General features: G+C 45.6%; 1 protein-coding gene across 2 annotated transcripts in view; it reads left to right on the plus strand.

Moving 5' to 3' along the window:
* Positions 1 to 23,422, plus strand: part of nos1apa (nitric oxide synthase 1 (neuronal) adaptor protein a) — a 119,162-nt gene that overhangs the window by 21,653 nt on the left and 74,087 nt on the right. For both annotated transcript variants that reach the window (XM_068725119.1, XM_068725121.1), the window contains exon 3: positions 21,242 to 21,334. In XM_068725119.1, coding sequence (XP_068581220.1) covers positions 21,242 to 21,334 — 93 coding nt within the window. The remainder of the gene's footprint in view (positions 1 to 21,241; positions 21,335 to 23,422) is intronic.

Here is a 23,422-nt window from a genome sequence, read left to right on the forward strand (position 1 = left end):
CCACATGGGTAACGGAAGACAATGCTCCTTCTGTAGTTCAAAGCCAGCTGGAGTAAAGAAAAGGAATAAAGAGCTCAGTGTCCTCAGTGATTGTCAAGAGTGCGGATGCTCTGCTGAGAACTTTGTTCTTCCAGAGACGGTATGAGAGGGTTGTTTTCCACAGGTATCGACTTGGCATTCTCGGGCTGAATGTACTCTGGCTGATGATAGACATTTGGCAGCATCCTTTTTTTGAAGCTGTATCACTTTTTTATGTCCAGGATGGTAGTTACTCCATCTGTCAGTTTGCCTGCTGCGACCAGCACATCCCTGAAAACTAATCACGGAATTGACATAAAGTGCACGTTCAAAAAGAAGAGGCCGTTCTTCATTTACACCAAATGTGAGGTGCACAGTCATGCCCTCAAGAGGCGGAAATCTCCATCACCGCAGTTTGTTTGGAGGGGAACGGTTGACCTCTTACCTCTACGGGTTGAAAGGTATACGTCTTGAACTCCGTACATCAAGAAGGTTGTAGTCACCGCTAGTTGGCAGCGGAAGCAAGATATAATAGTCATACATTCACAGTATTTCTGTGTCCCAAAAGGAGCAAACCGTTAAAGTCGATTGACCAATAACCTTCTACCTTAATGCAAAGGTCTGTCTTTCCCTAAATGCTCTCTGATCTACCCAATGATTGCTTCAATACAATTGCGTTTGATGCCTGCAGAATCCTCTGCGCCGCTGTGTTTTCAGACCGATAACACACAGTAACACCTACTGGGGGTTGGGTGACCTCACACCAGCATGCAGATGCACACCAAGAGAGATGGCAGAAAAAAACACCGAGACGACACACATTCCTACCTCCGATCATGTCAGCATATATCAATTCAGATCTGTAGCGAGCCAAAGTAGAAGCAGGTGAGCCACTTCCACTTGTATAGAATGACGCTAAGATATACAATTGCACCAGTTGTCACTAAGGTAAACAAGCCTATTTAGAAGCTGTATTTGACTTTATTACGCAAGCTTTGGAATAAAGTCTATTTACAGTTTGTGTAGGAGGTCAGATTTAGACTCACTCACGTCTGCTGTATTTGTGCTATACATATATATATATAGATATAGACCAGCATGCCGAGCATTTCATCATGTAATCCCCGTCTTCCACTAAGTATCAGGTGTGATAAATCGTTGGCCCCAAGGGGAGATTTGAGAAGACTGTTTTGTTCTGAATTGTTTCCTCTCGATGAATGTGCTCTGAGGTTTTTCACCAGCGTTTGTGGGCCTTTTTTTTTTTTTTGGTCGCCAAGAGCAATACCAATGACAACGAGAGCATCTGATTGAATGAAGGATAAATGGAACACATGTGCCCCCTCGGGCCACGGAAGGCTAACCTCTCCAATCTCAGCTTCGAGATTGGAAACGTAGGACTCGGTGTACGTTGTTCCTCACAAGCTCAAAGCGTTCCCTCTAGGCTCCGGCCGCCCTGTCAGACAGTGAAGCGTGAAGCGGGACGTGGAGAGGGGAGAACTTCTTCAGGTCATCCAGGGCAAACACACACACACACACACACACACACACACACACACACACACACACCTACAAGAGAGGAAGATAAAAAAAAAAAAGAAGTATATCTGTCAATGCTGGTCGTCAGGAGGAGATGGAAGAAACTCCTGGGAGCAAACAAGACACACACACACACACACACACACACACACACACACACACACGCTCTCACCTTTCCAGTCGCCATGTTTCCATCTTTTTTCAATTACCGAGCTTCACATCTGCTGATCATTTTTCAGTCGAGCATGAAACCAGCCAGCTCAGCGGCGACGCCATTCTTCACATTATGCAAATTAAGATCAGGAGATTGGGAGAGGTCCCGCAGTCTCAACATCCACAATGACGGCCGTGATGATAATGAGGGGGGTGACAGTAAAAGTCCAGTACGGTGGCCGTAGTTACCACCGTTACTATGCTAAGTGGTTTAAGGGTAACAGCTGGAGCCGTGGGAGGATAGATGTGTAGTTGAGGAGAGAGAGAGAGAGAGATGACATCAGCCTCTCTGCAAAGTCTTTGTATGTATAAGTATGGTAATGTCTGCTGCGTGAGTCTTCTACGATGGGATCATGTGATCGTGCAAAGATCTATTTGAAAGAAACGCTGTTTTGCAGATGTTTGAAAGCTTTCAAAATGTAGTTCTATATTTTACGATGCGAGCATATCATCAGAAAATGTGTCTAATTATGCTCTGCATGACTATGACTACAACAATGCATGAGAAAGGATTCAATATAGTCATAAAACAATACATATTGTCCTTTTGTGCTCTAATATTAGCTTAGTTTGCATTAGTTCCTCAACAGGTCCGATATTTAGCCCGTGAGCTGATGCACAGGCGAGCCTCTCAGCTGGCGTCTTTGAACAATTACATACGATATTCCACATTTCACTGCTAATCCCCTTTTTTTTTTTTTATTCATTAAATTCCTCTGTTCCTGAGGCCTCTGTAAACAGCTGAGGACATAGAATACAGAGCAAAAAGTCCCACTTTTGCATAATTCATCCATGAGCTTGTTAAATACAAGTGAACATGGGAACAATCATTTTGTCCTCCGTCTCCACAATTAGGAGGACACTGTGTGGAGCCGAGGTTGAGACCCCGGTCACAGGGTTTGTCACAGGTTCATAATTGGTATTTAAATCATATTTTTAGTGGTCCAGAGTTGAAGGAAGTGAAAGTAAGTCATGCATCTAATGAGCTGCTGAACTTGTTCAGCTGTGAGTCCGCCAAGAAAGTTGTCCCGACCCACGCTCATTAAGTCCATATTAGCGGTCCTGTCATGTGGGGACCAACCAGAGGTTTGTCTCCGCTGCCTGTCGGGGTGCCCAAGTGTTCCTTTTAAACGTCTCTTAACGTCTGGATGCATTTTAGGACATGAAGCAAGATCACAGGAGGAAGCTACCGTGGAAGGACGATCAGCGTTCTTCTCTTCACACACCTTTCAGATGCTTTAGAATACGTGAAATGCACGCACCTGTTCCGCTGGGGCGTTTCGGCTGTTTGGCTTTAAAGTGTCGGTTTCTTAAAAGGGGGGAAAACAACAAAAACAATGTCAGTGTTCAGCGCTGCTCTGAAGTCGGTGGCGGTGGCGTAGCTGAGAGCGGAGCATCGGCCCGTGAGCTCGGCAAAGAGAAATCCGGCGAGCGCTGTCGGCTTTGATGCCGTCCTTCCAGGAGAAGCAGAGACTTTTTTTTTTTGGAAGGCGGCCCAATTACAGTAACTTCTCACAGCAAAGCAAAGAATGTATCGGTGCGTAAGCCCGCCAGCCGGCCCTGGTTTATGCCCCCCCCCCTATCAGTATAAGCTCCAGAGCGCTGTCTGAACACGGTTCTACTTGCGTGAGTGCGTGCTTTGATGAAAACGTGTGTGTCGAGGCCCAGTCTTAACTTTAGCAGTGTGTCAGAGCGTTTGTGTGTGTGTGTGTGTGTGTCATATCAGCACGCAGACATTTTGGATGGGAGAATGGGGGAGGTGTCAAGGTTAGAAAGAGGACCAGATGCAAACATGGAAAGATGTAGACGGGGGATGGGAATACTGATTCTTATTATTGATCCAAGTCTTCAGTATGTCCCTCATGGATTCCTCAGGAATTGTGGGGTGAGTACATGCAGACACGGCTCCAGACTAACTTCATTCACCACCATCGTCCTGAAGCACAAGTCAGCGGAAACCTCTATAGTGGTCATTTGGGTCTTGAAACATGCAATGGCCGTTTGTCATAGCTGCAGCTGTAAGTGCCTCTTGTGTGCACGAGGAGGATGCACGTCTAAAAGCTGTGTATTTGTCGAATATTATAGCAAAAGTAAGTCTACATACCGAGGTGTGACAGTGAAGAAGAGGATTCTGCGGCTTGAGGGAATTTAAATCGTTGTGGTGGATGTATTGATCGTTTTTCACTGCCTTTCTAAAAAAAAAAGCAGTGAACCCAACATGGTGACCGCAGCCTCTGTGCTCAGAGAGGGAAGTCCTTTAAGATGATCAATGGGTGGCTCTATGATACTGGTGTCTGATTATTGATGCGGGTGGAGCGTTCACTGAAGTCACGTTGGCGTTGCATTGAGCCATCCCGGGCGGCGTTCGGACTTCCTCTTTGCCGAGGCGCCCCGGGGTCTTTCTTTTCTCTTCGCCCCACTTTCGCTCCCCGGAGGTCGAAGCAAAGCGAGCTGCCAGTCAGCCTCGGCTTCCCTCCGCTGCTTTCTTCTGGTGGTCTGCTGAGCACGCACTGGTCCAGGTGGACCCCCCCCCCCACCCCCCCAACATCAAAGCGTCCACAACAGCCATGGTGAGACCGGCCCATTGGTCCGAGTCTGCAGGGACAGAACACTGGATCGGAGGTGCTTTTGTTGTTTATCTTTTGAAAGTCTTGTGCACAGGAAGCCTCCCTTCTTTCCTCTACTCACTTTGCGTTTGATGCCGACTGGTTTTTGCAAGACCTGATACCTGATACCTCCCAACATACAGACTACGCTTGTGGTGCAGAGAAAGGGGGGCGGTACAAACATTTGTTTGATTTCATGCAAATGAAAGCGTTGTTTGCAGGGCAATCAACCGTCCGGTTGGACAAACCGGATCGATAACTTCACTTCAGCCATCTGCTCCACCACGAGCTGAACCCCCCCCCCCCCCCCCCCAAATCTAACCGCATCGGTTTCCCTCTGCTGTTCGTCGGCGTCACCAGATGTGAAGGGATTTACTTGAATCCCTGTGATGAAATGGGGAGACAAGGGAGACGCGTTTTAAACCCAGAATCCCTTTGGAATAAGTGGAAATTAGATTACTCCACTCTCTGTAGAGCAATTGAATAATAATGTTTCGGCATTGGCGGAATTTTTAATCGGCACAGAGGCGCTTTGACATAACTCCCTTCATCACGGCCTTTTTTCTTTTTTTATCCGGACAAACATCGATGGGGGAAATTTACGATGCCTTTTGCTAATGGAAAAAAAAGCCTCTGTTGAATGTTTGATGTTTGCTCGTGAGGAAGATGATAACCAGCGTTACTGGGGAATGTTCTGAAGAAAGCACGACTGAATTAAATCACAATCCGCTCTCGAGATCGAGTCGAGCGATCTGCTGAGCCGAGCGTCTTCTCTTCGTCTCAGACCTTCCTGCTTTGTGTGTGAATCCTGCTGAGAGCGCCTCATCTAGAGCTGGCTTGTGCTCTAATGGAGGGATCACTGAGGATCGTTGTCTCTAATGCAATAGTCTCTATTCCACATCTATTATTACCTGTCTGTGGAGAAGACGGACAGGTCTCTCTCTCTCTCTCTCTTTTTGTTCTCTTTCTGCCACTTAGCGACTCCACGTCATCTGATCGAGGCAGCAGAAACTCTCCCAACTTTCCGATCAGCGTCACACCTCCAAACTATTCAGGAAATCGCGCTGCTGAGTGCTGGACTTTCCATTCTCGCTCACTCTTTGTAGCAGTCTCACCCCCCCCCCCCATCTTCCTCCAAATCTATTTGAATTCACCAGCAAGTGCTGTAAGGGAAATCCAATTTTGGCCACCTGTGGAAGGAGAAAGAGGGGGAATGGTGTGTTGTGTGTGTGTGTGTGTGTGTGTGTGTGTGTGTGTGTGTGTGTGTATGTGTGTGTGTGGGAGATGATACTCAGAACCCCCCTGTATTGCTTTACTGATCCGGATATTGAATAGGTGCCGCTCTGAAAAGAGAAATTGGCGAAATAAACCCAATAAAAAAAATAAAAAAAAGACATAATAATTAAATGGCCAAGAGGTGAGGCACAAATTATGAGCTTGATGTTGAACAGGTGAAAAGGTTCTCGTTATTTTTACAGAAAGTTTTTAAAGCTTTCAGTACGGCTAAAGCTGCTTCCCAGATCCAATTGGGCTTGGACCTGAAGTACGACAAAAGGTCAGACTTAAAAGCATTTTGAGAGCAGAAATGATCCGCTCTTCTGAATTGTTGGCGATACATTTGGGGGAGTAAGAAATAACAGCGTATTTAAGTGGCCACGGTCAAATCACAATGTGCAGAAATTGGCTGACCATGATCTGCTCTGAAAGTAGAAATAGTGGTAGTTAGACTAAAGTTTACAGCATGGGGAAATAGATAGAGTACCAGAGAGTTTAGGCGTATGACCTGGTGCAGTTTTGAACCACCGGTGTCCTGATGAAATAGACCAGGGGTATTCAATTCAAATTCCAAAAGGTCCAGATTGAGAAAATCTCCTCGTGCAAAAGTCTGGAACATTACAATAATATCTAACTTGCGCTATTTAGTGCTATATATATATATATATATATATATGTGTGCTATATGTGTGCTATATATATATATATATATATATATATATATATATATATATATATATATATATATATATATATATATATATTCAAGAAGTCTAGTAGTTGTAACGTCTCTGTGTAGTCAACAACTGTTAAATCAAATAAAGAAAGTACACATCAATTATATTTTAACAATTTTCAAATTGAACTGGATGGATTATAAATAATACATAGAAATACAGAAAATAAATGTTCTTCTCATTTCACGTAAAATAAGGGCTGGATTACAGAATAACTGACATAACTGAAAACTTTCAAAAAATGTGCATCTTAAGAGGAAATGGTGCAAAGTTACAAAATCATTTCACCTCAGGTTGATAGCAGACCCCCTCAAGGTGTCACTCAGAGAGAACCAGGACATTCTGATGGAGCATTTCAAAATAAAAGCCTTCAAAATCACATTCATGAGACAATTTGTCTAATTCCAGATGGGATTTTAGAGGAAATGGTGTCAGAATACCCATATTTGATTGACTGAGCTGCATCATGTGATGTGATTTACAACGCCTGTAATTGGTCGGTTTGTTTCCTGGACCACTGACCGAGTGCCGTAAAGGCTAGAAAAGCTGCGCCAGTTAAAATATCGACGCTCCGTCAAAATGTAATAATTCTCAATTATCTATCGGTTTTAGGTCCACGGTCCGGATACAACGGCGTCTGGGTCCGGATCCGGACCGCGGTCCGCCTATTAGTGACCCCTGGAATAGACTCTATATTAAACTCAGTACCTGGCGCGTCATTGTTTGGGGACGTTCGTCTCACACAGGAAGAGACACAGGAAGTACTGCGTCGGCAAGTTGCGGTATGACCAACTCGATCACCTGAAAGACGCTAAAGCTCTGTAGAGCTGAAAGGAGTCAGCTGATCATTCTCTGTGGGTTTGTTGCTACAAGCGACACCCCCCCCCCCCCCCCCCCATACACACAAAGACATGTTCAATTTGAAACTAGCTGTTGGTGCAGCTTTTACAAATGAATATCTCTAAAAAAAACACCAGTTGATGAAACGATTGCTCGTTGAATGAAAATGTAATCAAGTCGATCGTCGGGCCAAAATGCCAAACGCTTGCTTCTGATTCGCTGCTTCTCTCTTTTGTTTCATGCCAGTGTGAAGTCTTCCCTCCCAGACTGTTGGTCAGACAAAACGAGCACTCGGTGGAAATCAGAAGTCTTGAGAAATGACGGAAAACGATCAACAGATGAATCCTCAGTGTCTGCTCAGTTCAGATTGTATTTGTTTTTGTATTTCACGGTGACGGAACCGAAGAATGTCCCTCCTCCCCCCTTTTGCTCTGGAGCTTTTCTTTCCTCTCGTTTACCCTGCTGGGAAATCAGCGGTGCAGCTGATAAGATGGTTGAACATGGAGCCTCTGGCCGTACCGCACCACAACCCCGGTAATCGCACGGGTCCTCCGTACTCACTGCGCGGATGAAGGCCAGCACAGGCTGTCGGTGCTCCTGATATCAGCAGTGCCGTGAGATAAGATAGCAGAACACAGGAAGTCCTCTGTCTGTCTAGTGAATCTCTGTAACCGTGCAGAGGAAACAGCTGGTACAGTACCAGATAACCCCGCCCCCCGGTTCATCCCTTGTCAGGTTGTTTTGGGCTTTGTTTGGCTGTTGGCTGGAATAATCTAAATGGAAGAGGAACACCTGCTGGGGAGAGTGTATCCTGGAGCATCCCCCGTCTTTTGGCCGTGAAAACCCCTACGTTCTTGCCAGTGGTGTGTATGGGTACGCAATTGTTCCCCCACCCCCTCCCTCCCGACGATTGTGTGTTCATGTCCCAGAGTTTTGTGTTTTCCTGCAGGGGTGTATGTTCTTTGTCTGATAAGTGAGCTTACGGCAGCACTGGCAGCCCAAGACAATAACAAAAAAAAAAGACCATTTCCTCCGACAGGAATGCTGCAGTCATCAGTCTGATGCCCACAATACATGTTTGTCCTTTGTGGACAGAGCAGCGGTACTGGCCTGTGTGGACCAGCCACCGCCGTCTTTGTTAGCTGTGTTTAGAAAGAAAGAAAGAAAGAAAGCTCTTTCCCTGCAAGAAGAAGGTGGTGGGCAAAGAGAGACATTTTGAAAAGAGTCTGGAACTAGAGGGGCGTTCATGCTTTGGTCTGTAATTGTGGATGTATAACCACTCGGGAAGGCGCTCATCCAGAGTGCCTTGCATTAACCTGATTGAATGACATTTCAAGTATAAATGGCCTCAGTGGGAGTAAAACTCCAAACCCTGAAAGCAGCCCCGGCTCTACCCAGTTAAGCTACAGCACTGCTGGTGAATTACAGCAGATGATACCGCAAAGCTGAAAGACGCTAGCGATGAGGAATGTGTTGCATAACAGGCATTTTCAACATTTTGCGGGTCTGGAGGGGAATAATAGCCGGTGTCACGTCCAAAACGACCCCAACGGCCAATAATGAGCGGCGGGTCTTTGCCAGGACAAACAATGCATACTTCAAGTTTCCCTTCCTGTCTCGTCTCCTCCGCACGCTCGGCATTCTGGTCTTCAAGCTATGCATCTTTGGTCGTTCATGCGTGCGTCTTATAAGCAAGAATTATTAATGAATTATTGATTATGTGTTTTTACTACAATCGTAAAAGTTGTTGTGTTTGTGTTTGTTAAGCTCAAGCCCCCAGGAAGATTGCAGGCTTTTAAATCAATTCTGATACAGTAGAATAACAACTTCCTGGTCCGTCACGTGATGCAGCTGGGCCCATAAAAGACTCTTTAGATTGGGAAAGAGTCGTCTGTAAATCTTTCTTCGAAGTGCGTCAACTTCCCATCATGCACACTTGAATAGCCCTTATTTAAATCATTATGTCCTAAACGTTGTAAAATGCACTAATTGCCAAATCCAGAGTTATTTGGGCTGGGAGGCGGGGTTAAAAGGAAACGCTAGTGCACTTGCTCCGTGGGCCCATGGATAGGGAAGATCAACTCAAAAGTTGAGCAACTTTCCTATGAACGGGACACGTTTCCAGTTCTCTGAATACATCTTTTCAGTCGACGTCCTTATGTGGGTTCATTTGAGCAGCGGGGACGTCTGAGGATGCAGCAGCAGGAGACCTACTTCATAATGCTAATTAACTTTGACATTTAATTACATTACAAGTGTTTTTGGCAGACGCTGTTGTTCAAAGCGTCTCACAATGGGTGCAGTGCAGTGTGTCCTCTTTTAAACAAATACATAAAAGTGTTCTAGTAGAATTATTTAGTCCGTCCCGACAGGATAATGATGACACCGAAGCATCCATCAACACCGGAGGGACCACCAAGGATGTACCTTTTAATCCCTGAATGTGTGTGTAATGACGAGAAGATATCGGCTCACACACGCTCGCGGCTTGAGCAAATCCGCTAAATCCAAATGTGCCAAGCCGATCCGGAGACATCCACACTGTAAACACGCCCTACCTGGAAGTGTTGACTCAGGAGACTGTGTACACAGTCCTCACTCTCAGCAATAAATACAAGAAAAATAAACAGTATTCAGGCTGCAGCTCCACACAATGCAGAACAGCTGCTCCACCACCTCCAGGTATATCTTTCAAACAGACAATTGCGATTACAGAGTCATGTGTTGAAATCCCTTTTATTTACCTGGTGGACTATTACGGTGTATAATCTCCTCATTAAGCTGCAAATGAATCAGCCTCTGGGCGCTCTTCAGTCCTCCCGCGTTGGCAGGCGCCCGCTGTTTATAATCCCCGACTAATACTTCTCTTGTAATACTTGCGATCGTCGTGTATGTTTAGCGTACGTCAGCGAAAGTGGAAGCGGGACTCTTCCTCGAAAGCAAAGACGTTCCCTCTAATCCGGAGCTAATTGCCCTTGTGAAACACATCTTACCATTTTGTTAATAATAGCGTAGAAGAGGTACATGACACCTTTTATGTGATCCACTTTGAGTGATTTATTAAATGTGATCTCGGCTAATGAAAGTCTCTTCTTGAACTGCTGTTTCACACCGAGGTGTATTTGATGTGTACAAACAGGGTGTCCTCCTGTAGCGCCTCTCGGATCCATCGCGGGCGACTTCATTAAAACCAGCCAATTAAAGCCGTACCAGCCGATAATCCTTCACCGCGTCTTCTGAAGGGCTTTATCGCTGCAGCCGGTCACAGCTCGGCCCCAGCGCTGTAATTTAATTCCGGCTCGAGACCATCCCGTCAACAGCGGAGGATCCTCCCTGTAAATTGGTTGTCTGGTGTTTGCTGTCGTTCGCCTCTACATGCGTGTTCAACTCTGAGGCGAGGAGATAAAAGTGAATCGAAGACTCGGCGAGCGTCGCGTTGGGCTTTGATCTCTGGCGCTCTGGAGACGTGGTCCGGCCCTTGGCTGGCCCCCTTTTTTTTGTTCGGGTTTTCAGTGCGTGGTGCAGCGCTGTGATACGGAGGAAATGTTTGCAACGGGGGACGCGCTGCCCGCACAGGATGCCATGAGTTTCTGAACCAACATACAGCCCAGGTCCAGGCGGACTCTGCCAGCTTCTAAAACATTGTTTCACCCGGAGGCTTTCCTCACCAGAAAGACAACAACGCCGCCCATGTGCTCAAACATGACCTATCATGATCTAGTTTATGTTTTCCTCTTGGGGCCAATGACTGCTGGTCATGTCCTGGTTTCCTCTATCCATGACCACAGTCCTTCCTTAAACCTAAACCTAATCGTCCCAACAGTAAGCTGAAGATAATGACTAGAAAGTGGTTCTTTAGGTGGTTTCTTCATTGCTATATAGAACTGAATCCACATCTACCTCTTAGATAAAGGTCTGGTAAATGGCTACTTACGAAACCCTTTTTCTTTTTACAAATGTACTTTTTTTTTTAAATGTATTTCTATTTAGCTTTTTAAAAACACAATAAATCCGATACGGGCTGTCAAAATGCAAATTGTTCACAACATAATGATATCATATTCAGACTGTAGACGGTGCCCTGGGTCCATCAGTGTTTGAGCAATAAATGGTGCCAATGCTGGAATGAAAGGCCTTCTTTTATTAGCTGCATTGTGAAAGAATCGAAACCTCCTTTCCATACTGCAGACATGAATAAATAACACACACACACACACACACACACACACACACACACACACACACACACACACACACACACACACACACACACACACACACAGTCATTTGGCATGTGTCATTTAGGCATTTCAACTGACTGGCAGCCTTTGACATGGTAATGGAGGTGTCTCTCCTCGGACCAGACGTTCACTGACGGGGGATCGTTATACGAAAGGTTAGTTTAGATAACGGGACAGTTTAAATCATGACGGTCGGACCTAATTGCAGGTTCTCTTCCCTCCCGTTGGGCTCAGTGCTGTCTGGTTTACATAGATTGGTATTTGAAATGACGAGCTGCCTCTTCAGCAGCAATAAAGTGAATGAACCGTAAGCAGTTTGCTTTGCTTTCTCTCATAACTTTTAATAACTTTTTGAAATGTATGCTTTAGTTTAGTTATGTCTGGTCCCCGCAGACTGTAGGAAGCCCAAACATTTGCTGTCAAAGCCTTGTTGTTGGGAATAGTCCTTCAGAATAGTCCAAAAGAGAAACGACGCTGATTTCAGATTTGACATATTTACAGACATAAATAGCACCGACAGTAAATTACATGCAAACAGAATCTATTTTCTCTTCCTCTTGATATTACGCTGCGTTTGAGGCAAACGAGTTTCCATCACCCATCTTCCTTCAGGCTTTGCACCCCGCTGTGCTCTCTCCACACATGTGAGTACTCAAGTGTCACCTCATCCTCCAATTAGAACCTCTTCGGTATTGATGCAAAACATGATGTTTGTTTGTACTAATGTAATGTGGCGGAAATATTTACTTTGCGCTTCGCTTTGTGAATATAGACAAATGGACAAACTGTCCCAGTTCACAAGGTTTTATTGATGGACGATACGACACTTTTAGTCAGGGTCAGAAAACCTGAGGCCGCCACGGTTTCAGGTTCCTTCAGGCCGAAGCAGCGTGCACAGAACTATGGGTAATATGGACCACCGTCAGCCCAACAACCGGCGATCTCGGATACATCTCCGTGTCTTGTCGTGGACGATGAACTGGTGAGGATGCTGACTTCTTGCCTTCGACCTCTGGCCTTTGAGTGTGATCTTTAAGACTCTTTTACAGGGTTGGCACTTTTAAAAGGGGCCATTGGTAGAGAGACACAGTTCACTCACATGTTCAAGTCCCTTTGGTCAGTAAAGCCCAGCGTCGGGGCATCAATCGGCTGTGATTGTAGAAGAATAAGTTCAGTTCCAGAAATCATTTCCTATAAAACAAATCCGACGTTCCCAGCTCGCCGTGGCCCCATGATACACAAGAGCGCTATAAAAATTATGGTGTCGTTTCGACATAATCTGCGATTCCACTTTCATTCGACGAGTTCATCATCAAATAAAATCCATTCTGAACGAAAAAGATAGCTGTAATCTCTCTAACCAATGAGGGCCATTAGCCGCTTCAGGTTTTATACAGCAGGGCGCTGGAAAGGGAAGCGATTTGTCGATACACCAGCTGCCTCCGAATTGAGTTGGTGTTCTGTATCCTTTTGGGGAAGAGGAGGATTTCTCCTCTGAAATGGTTCAATAAGAGCTAAGAAAAGCCTCGGTAACTCATCTCCCCCCTGCTCCCTGCTCCTACGACTGAAGGTGGAGGAAAACTGACGGTGAAAAGGTGAAAGCTAGCGAGAAAGACGGACACGGAAAGGCTGAAATTACCTCGAATGACCGGAGCGACTTCTGGAATCCCTCGCCATTCATTTGTCTGGGAGAGGTTACATCTTCAGCTCGGCTTCCCACACAAGCACGGGTGTATCGATTTATTTCACAGAAAGTCCACTAACTGAAAAGAGCTTCAGCCATTGTAACAGAGGTGGAAGACACACGAGCTAACGAGTTACATTACTGCCTTCAGACGGGTATTGATCGGGCTGACCTGAATCTCGCCCGCTCTCAGGGGACTCAGAGGAGGATTCTGGATCTGATTCTTGAGACGTTACGATAAGCATCTGTTGTCTTTCGAAGCTTATCTCGAACCCGTCCGACACGGGTAAAGATGCGTGACCTCCCAACGGGAGCGGATGGAGAGGAAGGAAAGAGGTCGGTCAGACGGGAGGCAGAATGTAGGCAGTGAGACGGGGAGACAGTGACAAAGCGTCAGAGGAGAAGGTCCTTAACTACGCATTACCGGTGTGACAGCCGACAGCAGAAATAGATTTCCCTTCTCTCCTATAGGACACACCAGGAAAACTGTGCCAACAGCCCTTTGAAAGTCTCATTTATCAAAACGAAACATTTCCTTTCCTTTCCTTTTTTTTTTTTTTACATTGGAGACGGTCCAGATGTTGAAATGCCTTCTTAAATGGATGCAGTCCCAAACGTTGCTTTTTATGTAACAGCTATGCATGCGAGCCCAAACCGGTTTCTCTCTTTGGCAAAGAAAACGCGTGTTTGTGGTCGACTGACGGTCTTTATGGGATGTTTTTTTGTGCGGAAAAATGTGAATTTTGCGAACAGGTGTTGATGCAAAATAAAGCAGCCGATAACTCGCCATTATAAACTATCTCTGTCACACTCGTAACGTGGATATGAGAGGCCTCCAGCAGCAGCAGCTCCCTGTTCCCTTTTAAACTACTGTTTGCATCACATCCTCAAAGGCACGACATGAAGCCATCTGTTCTTTTCATTGTTATTTTTTCCCTCAGCTGTATGCTGGATGCTCACTATGTTGCCAATCAATGGACAAAGGAAAAGGACACCCCAATAATTGACCATTTCATTTAAAACATAATGGGCCGATGTCACACCCTCCAGTCTTCTGTGGAAGCTTTCCACCAGAAACTGGCTCAAGGCGTTTCCTCCCATTCCGCCACAAAGGCTGTTGCTGGGCGATGAAGCCTGGCTCGGTTTCATCTCACAGCTGATGTTTGAGGTCGGTTTTGAGATCCGATGAAGGCCAACTTGTTCTGCACACTTTGAGCACGGGGCTATAGTTATGTTAAAACAGTTAGAGGTGTCCACATGTTTTTGGCCATATGAAACTATGTGATTGAGGCTAATCCGGTCTGCAAAACACATCTGAAGACTTTGTCGATATATAAAAACAGCACCGCTAACAAGGCGGCAACCTCCGGATCTACAAAGTGCCTGAAATTGCTTTTTTTCTAAAAGCCACCAGGGGGCAACTCTTTTGGTTGCAATGAGAAATCAGATTGTATAGAAGTCTACGAGAAAATCACCCTACTTATCACTTGATTTATTACCTGTAAACATGAGTGTGATGGTCTCAATCGCCAGTTTCAAGTCTTCTTGATCAAAAACCAAGATGGCGATCGCCAAAATGCCGAACTCAAGGCTTCAAAGCGGCAGTCTGTGAGTATGTGCACTTCTTATATAGAGTCTATGCCTCTAACATGTTCGTGTACTTTGTTACTGGAAGTTCAGTGTCGTGGAAATGTCAGTTATCAAAACAATCTCCCCTCAAGGACCACTAGCTGTTCTGGAGCTTTGGAGGTTGTTGGACTCGTACTTTTTCTGCGACGGCCTGCTCAAAAGAGAATGTAATGTGATTTTTAAATTGGTTTTCCTGAGGACTTTTACGATGTATCGTTTTGCTCGGTAGACTCATAACGTACAGGTCAATTTGTACTTTAGTAAGTGTGTGTGTGTGTGTGTGTGTGTGTGTGTGTGTGTGTGTGTGTGTGTGTGCGTGCGTATACCGAAATATATTCAATTGGAAATTTTGGCTTTGGTTCAAAGACGGTGCTGCGTCGCTGAGATTGATGAAACATGATGGACCCTAAACACAAACGCTTTTGGAAAAATGAAATGCCTTTTCATAAACAACGTTGCTCGATATTGAATCAGCCGCCAGTTTGTGGAGAAAATGGTGTGTGTGGGGGGGGGTGATGGGGGGAGACGCCGTGTGGAGCGCAGTAGAGAAGAAAGAATATGAGAGAGAGAGAGAGAGAGAGAGAGAGAGAGAGAGAGGCCCGGTGCTCTATCAATATGGCTGTGGGAATGAGAGTTAAAACAAAAACAACAACAAAATGGCAGCGGTAAAAGATTGGGAATGAACAAACACAGATCCACTAGAATGAGCAGCAGTAACATAATAAGAGTCAGATGGATGATTAAAAGTCACACAAGAAGTAAAGGGGGGGGGGGGGTAGGAGAGAGAAAGTGATGAAAGCTTTGTGGTTAGAAAGTGTGCGGCGGTGAAAGGAGGTGAGAAAGACACCGTCTCTGGGGACTGACTTGGGGGGGACTGACTGTAACCACATTAAAGTGCTTTTTGTTGTTTTGAAGTGGAATTGTTCGAGCTCACCCACATCTCTTAGGTTTCATGATCTGCAGCGATCCGTTTGAGAATACGTGTGTTGGACAGGTGCCTGGCTTGTACATACTTTGATTTGTAGTTCCTGCTCTATTTAGCTCCTTGATGAGTAGGTGGAGAGCAGCAGCTTATAGTGTTTCATTTGTAGTATCACCAGAGACTTGTATCATAAGAAACTACAATCCATTTTCAAAGGGGGTCCCTTGACAATGGGGTCCCCACTAGTCTACCCTTTCACCTACATGCTCACTTTATGATAATCCCAGTGGTTCCTGCATACTGGGATCGTTAAGCAGCCTCGGAATTCCATAAATTGCGTAAAACTGAACTAGACTCAAAGAAGACCGGAGCGTTCTCGTTCTCCTCCTGCAGTGAAGAACGTTTTTGTCCTGTAGCTGTGGAGGCCCAGCTCGTCCTCTCAGGGTTCTTCTTCTTCTTCCATCTGTCTGGCCGTCCCCTCAGGGTTGGTCTGCCTCCTCTTCCTGGGTGGTTTACGGTCGGGCTGATTTGTCGATGGATCTCTGGCAGGCTGCAGAATTAACTTTTATGATCCAGCTGCCGTATGGCTTGTGAATGTTCAACTTTTACCATTGTTGTTGCGTACAGGTCAGTAAACCACCGATCCCTGCGCTCCTTAATTCTAATGTTATATCCTGGAGCACAAAGGTGACTCGACTGAGCGTACGGCAGCGTTCCCTGGTGTCGTATGTAAAGTATGGAGAGTGCCTTCAGTGGCTCTGTGAAGGTTGAAGCCACATGCATTTGCCTTCATCAACCACCTAATGACAACACGACAGTGTGCACATTTAGGAGACCTTGACTCTCAGTTTGTGTAATTATGAGCTTAATGATTTGAGCTGTTAATTAAACTTCATATTCTCACTAAATTATTGCTTCTTCCACCCCATCTCTCTTCCTCACCCTTTTTTTTTTACGTCTTTAAGTCTTTGCAGAATTCTTTGTGTGTGTGTGTGTGTGTGTGTGTGTGTGTGTGTGTGTGTGTGTGTGTGTGTTGAAGAGCTGGCGAGAAAGCAGGCAAATGAGTATTGAAAACATTTCAATTCCTAATCGATGCGTCATCCGATGGTCTTTCTTGATGGAGACCACCGATCAATCAATTTAGAAGAAAAATATCGAACTGATGTCAATTGACGGCCGATCGATGGAGGCGCCCTTCATCGTGACCCGGTGAATCTACTGCGGATGGGTTTCAGCAAAGCCAACGGAAAATGCAATAAATGGCAAAAGACATTTACAACATTCAAATTTCGGATAGCGCTGGGGAAATGCGGCGTCAAAGCTGGTTAAGACGATGGATTACCGGACTGTAAGGAAAGCCCCCTCCCTGTATTTCAAGTCATTTTGTAGTTGTTTCTTCTCTGGCGTCCTCGCTGTGGAACAGAGTGTGTGTCTTGTGTGTCTGTACGTGTGCAGGCAGAGCTGGACACCACGGCGGCAGAACGTCTGTCGGACAACGAGACCATAATCGTTGCCAACGAGCTGAATAAATAGCCTGTCTTACAGCCCGTTGCCTCACCGAGCGCTCTCTCTCTGCCCTGCTGAGATCATTGAACACTGGCATTGACTGCCGTTAGTTGACCTCAGCGGTGTGTGTGTGTGTGTGTGTGTGTGTGTGTGTGTGTGTGTGTGTTCATTTGAATCTTTTATTTCGCCTCCCTTACATTCAGCCTCCGTCAATGAGCGCTCATCAACAGGAATGCGGGCCTTCATTGTGCTCGCCTGGCTCCTGGCTGATATTTGGTTGAGTGTAAATAGCACCGCTGGCTGAGGACGCTATTGTGTCGTCGCTTTCTGTTGCCAAAATGATGGATTGCACCGGGAACGGGAGGAAAAGGACCTTTTTAGGAAACAACGACCCGCTTATCGGGACGTATGGCGGCTGCAAATGTGAGGCCGACTTATTTGCGTGATGGATGAGCCTATTCTCTGACTTCAGTGTTCGTTTCTCTTTGTGTACCTGTGCGCTGATAGGCTGTCACTGTGCGGCGCGCTGAAGCGCTCCGTCTCTCCAAACTGCTGCACCAAAGCGAGTCCTGTGACCCAGAGCAGCAACACACAGGAGCTAAATACCTGTTCACACAGGATCAGCCTGGCCTGGGACATCTTTACTGGACCTTTATGCTAATTCATAAAGCAAAAGAATACCTGTAGAGCATATTAATGGTCCTAAGCACCTTTTTAAATGGGATGAACTTCCCCCAAACTGCAGTCCCCTTGGCTACTTTAAAGCCTAACTATCTGACTTTTTTAAAATGATTGTAACTTGTTAATTGTGTAGTTGTGTTGTACAATTCCAGCTCTAAATCACCTACAGATTCCTCCCGGCACAGAGCTCATCTCATATCGTTGATGAGTTTGCGAGAACGTTGGGAGCCCAGTGTGATCTAGGACGAAGGAACGCTTCATACCACAAAATAGAAAACATTAAAGACTGTATAGAAGCAGTGACTTAGCTACGGGTCGATTTCAGTCCAGGAGGTCCTGAACGACAGCTGTTCGGTGGGGGGGCTGTTGGTGCAGCTTTGTCTTCACCTGTTTGTTGGGTGAGTTCATTCGTAGTTCACCTCAGTTGTTCTGGGTGTAAGAGGCTCTGAAACCGTTCATGAATGACCACAGCTTTAGGTTGTGAAATACGGCCCTCCAGTTGTGTGAATCAGCATTTCTGCTATTTTTCTTGTTGTGTCAAAAAATGATTGAGGCTGAAATGACTCATATTTTGGTAAACTTAATTGAATTGCATTTTAGGTGCAAATTCAGCAGGGTTAGGGATTATTCTAAAAGACCTTAACCGTTATCTGTGCTCCGTCTGACTGAATAAATCACCAGTTAAGTAAAAAAACGAATGCCCGCGCTGTTTCTGCTACAAGTGTTTTTAATAACACGCATTCATATCCTCGTGTTATGCCGACACTATGAACCACGCCGCTGCTGTGTCTCGCCGTGGAGGCCGGAGTGCGAGCTGCTGTGGCGGTGGATTCAGCGACGGGCCCGTATCACAGCGCATAGACTGGTGCTGGAGTTAAGTGCTTTCTGTCGTATAATAATAATGCCGCGTACGCTTAGCCGGTCGACCCCCCCCCCCCCCCCCCCGCGTGAAATCAGCTAAATTGCAGCTGTAATCATTTCCATGGAGGTCAGTCATGCAGTCCGTCAGGCACAGCAGCGGGTGTATATCTCACATGTGCGGCGTGATTACAACACCCCCGTTAAAACCGCTCATAAATCTCATTGGCGTCAACATCAAAGCGCTTTAGGACTCGAGGATAATAGCGGAGGTGCTTGAGCTTTCTTTCTATTGCGTCATGAAAACGTATGCTGTGGATTTGAGTGTGTGTGTGTGTGTGTGTGTGTGTGTGTGTGTGTGTGTGTGTGTGTGTGTGTGTGTGTGTTTCCTGTATCAATCAACAGGTTGTTGAGTGCAGCGTTTAAAATAACATGCGGTCCGTCTCCAGCAGGAACAACAACAGACTGAAGATGATGCTGCTCAAGGTGCCTGCTGTGCAGTTAATCATCATTATTACGGTCCACTTGAGAACAATAAATCATTCTCCGGATCGGCATACCATCTATAATTGCATCCAGAAAATAAAATCTTCATCATTGTGTCTGTATTAGCTTGTTTCTGTTGTTGCTGTGAATGGACTTTCAGTTAATGTACACTTAACTGTGTAGAAAGTTCTAATTGATATTAATCATCCTCATATATATATATATATATATATATATATATATATATATATATATATATATATATATATATATATATATATATATATATATATATGTGTGTGTCAGAACTACAATTGTTTTTCTCTTGAGTTTAGCAATTCATTTCTTGACAAATTGCCACATTGTTCGGTAATTGTTTGATAGTTTTAGCAGCAATTTTACAAAGTGGACGTCAGCTGGGAAGTGATGGACCCCTCGCATGACCCTCGGCAAACCTCACACATGTTGTCCATCAGTCAACACACACACACACACACACACACACACACACACACACACACACACACACACACACACACACAGGTACAGAAACACTTTTCCTATTTATACCATAGAGTGGCATTACTGTATATCTAGAGCTGAAGCGATCACTTCATTAAATCAGGAACTAATAAACAGTTTGATCACTTACATCATTTAAAAAGCAGCGTATGACATTGCAGATTTCAATGCGACGCAGCGCTGCCAGAGACTTTTGTAATCTGGCGGCTCCCAGTGACGGCGCGAGGTGACTTTTGATATTCTAAAGAACTTCATTAAACGTAAAGCCTGTGGCCATGTTTGTAATTGTTTAAACGGAGCGCCGTCTCACTGCCGTTCGGAGTCCTCACTTCAAACCTCGCACCGAGCCGATTCCCCTGGAGCATCAAAAGCGGACCACAATTACCTTTGAGCGAACGAGGAGAATCTTGCAGCATCTCTGGGTGTGGAAGGAATCACGGCTGATCGTTTTTCACAGCAGGGCGCGCCGACGTAAGCAGACACGCAGTTAAAGCCGACGTCTCTCCAGACTACCGTGACGGGTGGTTCTGTGCAACTCAATTACATCCAGCAGGCCGCTACAAACAATACCATGCAGAGGATTCTGGGAGAGGGAGGGAGGCGGTCACCTCCTGTGTTCACATCAACACAGGATTCCTGCAGAAAAGCGCACACACACACACACACACACACACACACACCTGCATGTGATGAGCAAACCCTGTGTTTCCACACTGCTGTCTGACGGCGCTCACAGCTCCATTAGAGGCGGAGGAATCCGTCTGGGTCTGATCTGCGATGTGTAAATTGACCGTGTCCTCCGACCAGACGGGGGCCGGTTATCGGTCCATCATCAGTGTGACGCGTCGCATTGGAGTGGACGGGAACGCCTGCTGTATTATTGTGATTTTTAAAGATGGCGAAAGTGTGAAAGATGTTGAATTCACTCAGCCGGTGATCAGATGTCAAACGTTCTCCTCTCTGTGCAGCAGCGCTCACACACTGGGCTGGGGTTAAGCGCCGTCAAAGCAAACTTTAAATGATCTCTCCTCCCGAGCTATTGAACCTCGGTGCTTTTTTGACTTGCAGAATTAAGTGCAGAAAGCTGCTCTGTGATGGTCTCAAATGTTTTGTCGGTCACAGCGATGATGCTGTAGGTAGTAGTAGGTAGTAGTAGAAGGTTGGGGGTCTGCACGGGTCTGACAAGAACCCACAGACCAATGTGAGACAGATCCAGAATAGAGACGATGTCTCCAGCTAAATCTAGAGGTAAACCAACTAGCAGAACCTGTACTGTTGAGATGAAGGAGAACTATGAGTACGATGGTGTTATACAGGCAGAGAGACAGCTTTTGACCCAGAACAGAATGCATAAATGCACATTTCTCTTCGTCGTATTCTAGTAATGTCCTTGAGTGTTCTTTTCTGCTGACTTAGCCCTCTTCACATGTTTGAGAGGCGGTGTCGATATTAAAATACCTCCGTTCTGTTCTGTCCTCTCTCTGCAGTACGAGTTCAAGGTGAAGAACATCAAGAAGAAAAAAGTCAACATCGTGGTGTCTGTGGACGGCGTGAGAGTCGGCTTGAGGAAAAAGAAAAAAGTGAGTGACCTCTTCATTTGAACTCTCCGTTCTGTCTTCTGTTCAAGGATCCTCGGGTACATTGTGTGTGTTGGAGCAGGACAAGTACGGCGACCGTGTGTGTGTGTGTGTGTGTGTGTGTGTGTGTGTGTGTGTGTGTGTGTGTGTGTGTGTGTGTGAACCAAGGAGCTGATGGTGATTTCACTACAGGCTACGACGTCTCTTCTGCTGGGCTGTGATTGGCTCTCCTCCGTTTGAGAGTTCCTCATCGTAACGACATGAAACTATGTTGTTATAATGAGACACGTTTGTCTTGTTTCAACAAGATGAGTTGTCTCATAATTATGAGAAATATATATATAATATGTGCTTTCGTAGCCGAGTGGTTAGGAGCCATGAGGCTGATGGAGGAGATGCTCACTGCGCGTTGGAACTCTCTTCTTCCACAGTCGGACATATTTTTAAATCGTGCATAAAGACGACAGCCTGGCTGACGTTCTTTCTTTTCTATTCCTCGCCTGTTTTGCACATGCAGATCTAAAAAAAAAAAGCCCATTGTGTTTCAAACATACTGCGGGGGTTTAAGTGCTAATACGGGCAAATATAAAGAACCACTCCAGAGCTTTTTGTCTGGTGATCGATCCTCTTTAAAGACGGCACACAGAGGTGAGAATGGAGACATTGTGAGGGCGGACAAAGAGCCTGAGAGGAATTGTAAACGCGGGGGAAGATGTAGTGTAGAAGAAAAGTGAAAGGACGAACAAGAGGAAACATTTAGGACACGACGGAGGGGAAGCGGGTCTGTGTTTCCAGGCGTGGTGACGGCTGTAATCCTCAGAGACGGACCGGACCGGACATCACCTGCCGGGAATCACGGACCGTCTCGACAGCCGGATGCGAAACAAACGGGAGTCAGTTAGCGGAGCCGTCCGCTCTCCTCACCAGACACGCGTCCCGGTTCTTCATCTCACTTCATCAGTCCAGACCTGAAACCATCGGGTGTTGTTCTCAAGGTTCCAGGCCGCTCTGCTGGAGTCCTGCATGTCGTTTACTGCAGGAACAGATCAGAAACCTGACCTTTCATAATCCACTCATAGGTCACATTTCCTCGTGTTTGCATTGAGATGAGATAATAATCCATCTAAATTCAGTGCAAAGCTGCTGCATTAGCACTAAACAAACTGTCAAATGTAATGCATTGAAATTTATTGAACAAATGAGCATCTATTAGAATTCACGGTCTAAATAATAAAACTTTTAGTGCTGCAGCTTGAAGGGCGACATCTGTTGAAGAAGGCCTTCCCACTCAGTCGTGCATATTTGGATATTAAGTGTGTCTCTGTTGCATGTGAGTAACGCAGGCGGATGTGTTGACCGTGACGTGTACTCACAGGCAGATGTACATCACAGATACACATTAGTGTCTCATTAAAAGGAGGCTTAATTGAGTTGTCTAGATGGTTTATTCATTACTCCAATAAGGAGGTGTGTGCGGACGACGGTGCTGCAACGTATTTCTGCGCTTCGGATGATAACCGACGAAAAGTTGCTCCTCGTCAAAACGCTCAAAACACGCAAAAATATATTCACAGGAAACTCGGTTAATGTTAGGCAACAAAACTACTACTGTGTGATTTAGCCGTCTTCATACGTCCTCGTTCAAGAATGCAAAAGTCTTTTGTGGGATACCATTACTACCAATGCTGGAGGAGACCAGTCTGGGATGGTACATGAATTAGACACTATGTGGAATATCACTATGACTGCATAAAATGAACTTATATACAAAATATATATATCTTTCAGACCTGCCTGACGGCTGTGGCTCATGTGGGGTTGCATTGCATGTGTTGAAGAAGTCATAAAGTAAAGATTCAAATTGGAATTCACGGTGGAGAAAGTTAAGGAATCAGCGTTTCCTCCAACCTTTCTCCTCTATCATCCGTCAGCTAAGATCAGCTCTGATTGTTCTGTGGTCCTCCAGACTGAGTCTCTCTTAAAAGAAGACAAAGAAGAAGAACTCGTTCTGCTGGTCTACATCAGATCGGGTCCATCTTGTCTGAAAGAGAAGGGAGTGGCTTCAGTGACGGTCCCGTCTGCGCTGTGTTG

The sequence above is a fragment of the Cebidichthys violaceus genome, unplaced genomic scaffold (assembly GCF_023349555.1).
Source record: "Cebidichthys violaceus isolate CVI_PGR_0920_01 unplaced genomic scaffold, fCebVio1.0.p SCAF_33, whole genome shotgun sequence".
Classification (NCBI taxonomy): domain Eukaryota; kingdom Metazoa; phylum Chordata; class Actinopteri; order Perciformes; family Stichaeidae; genus Cebidichthys; species Cebidichthys violaceus.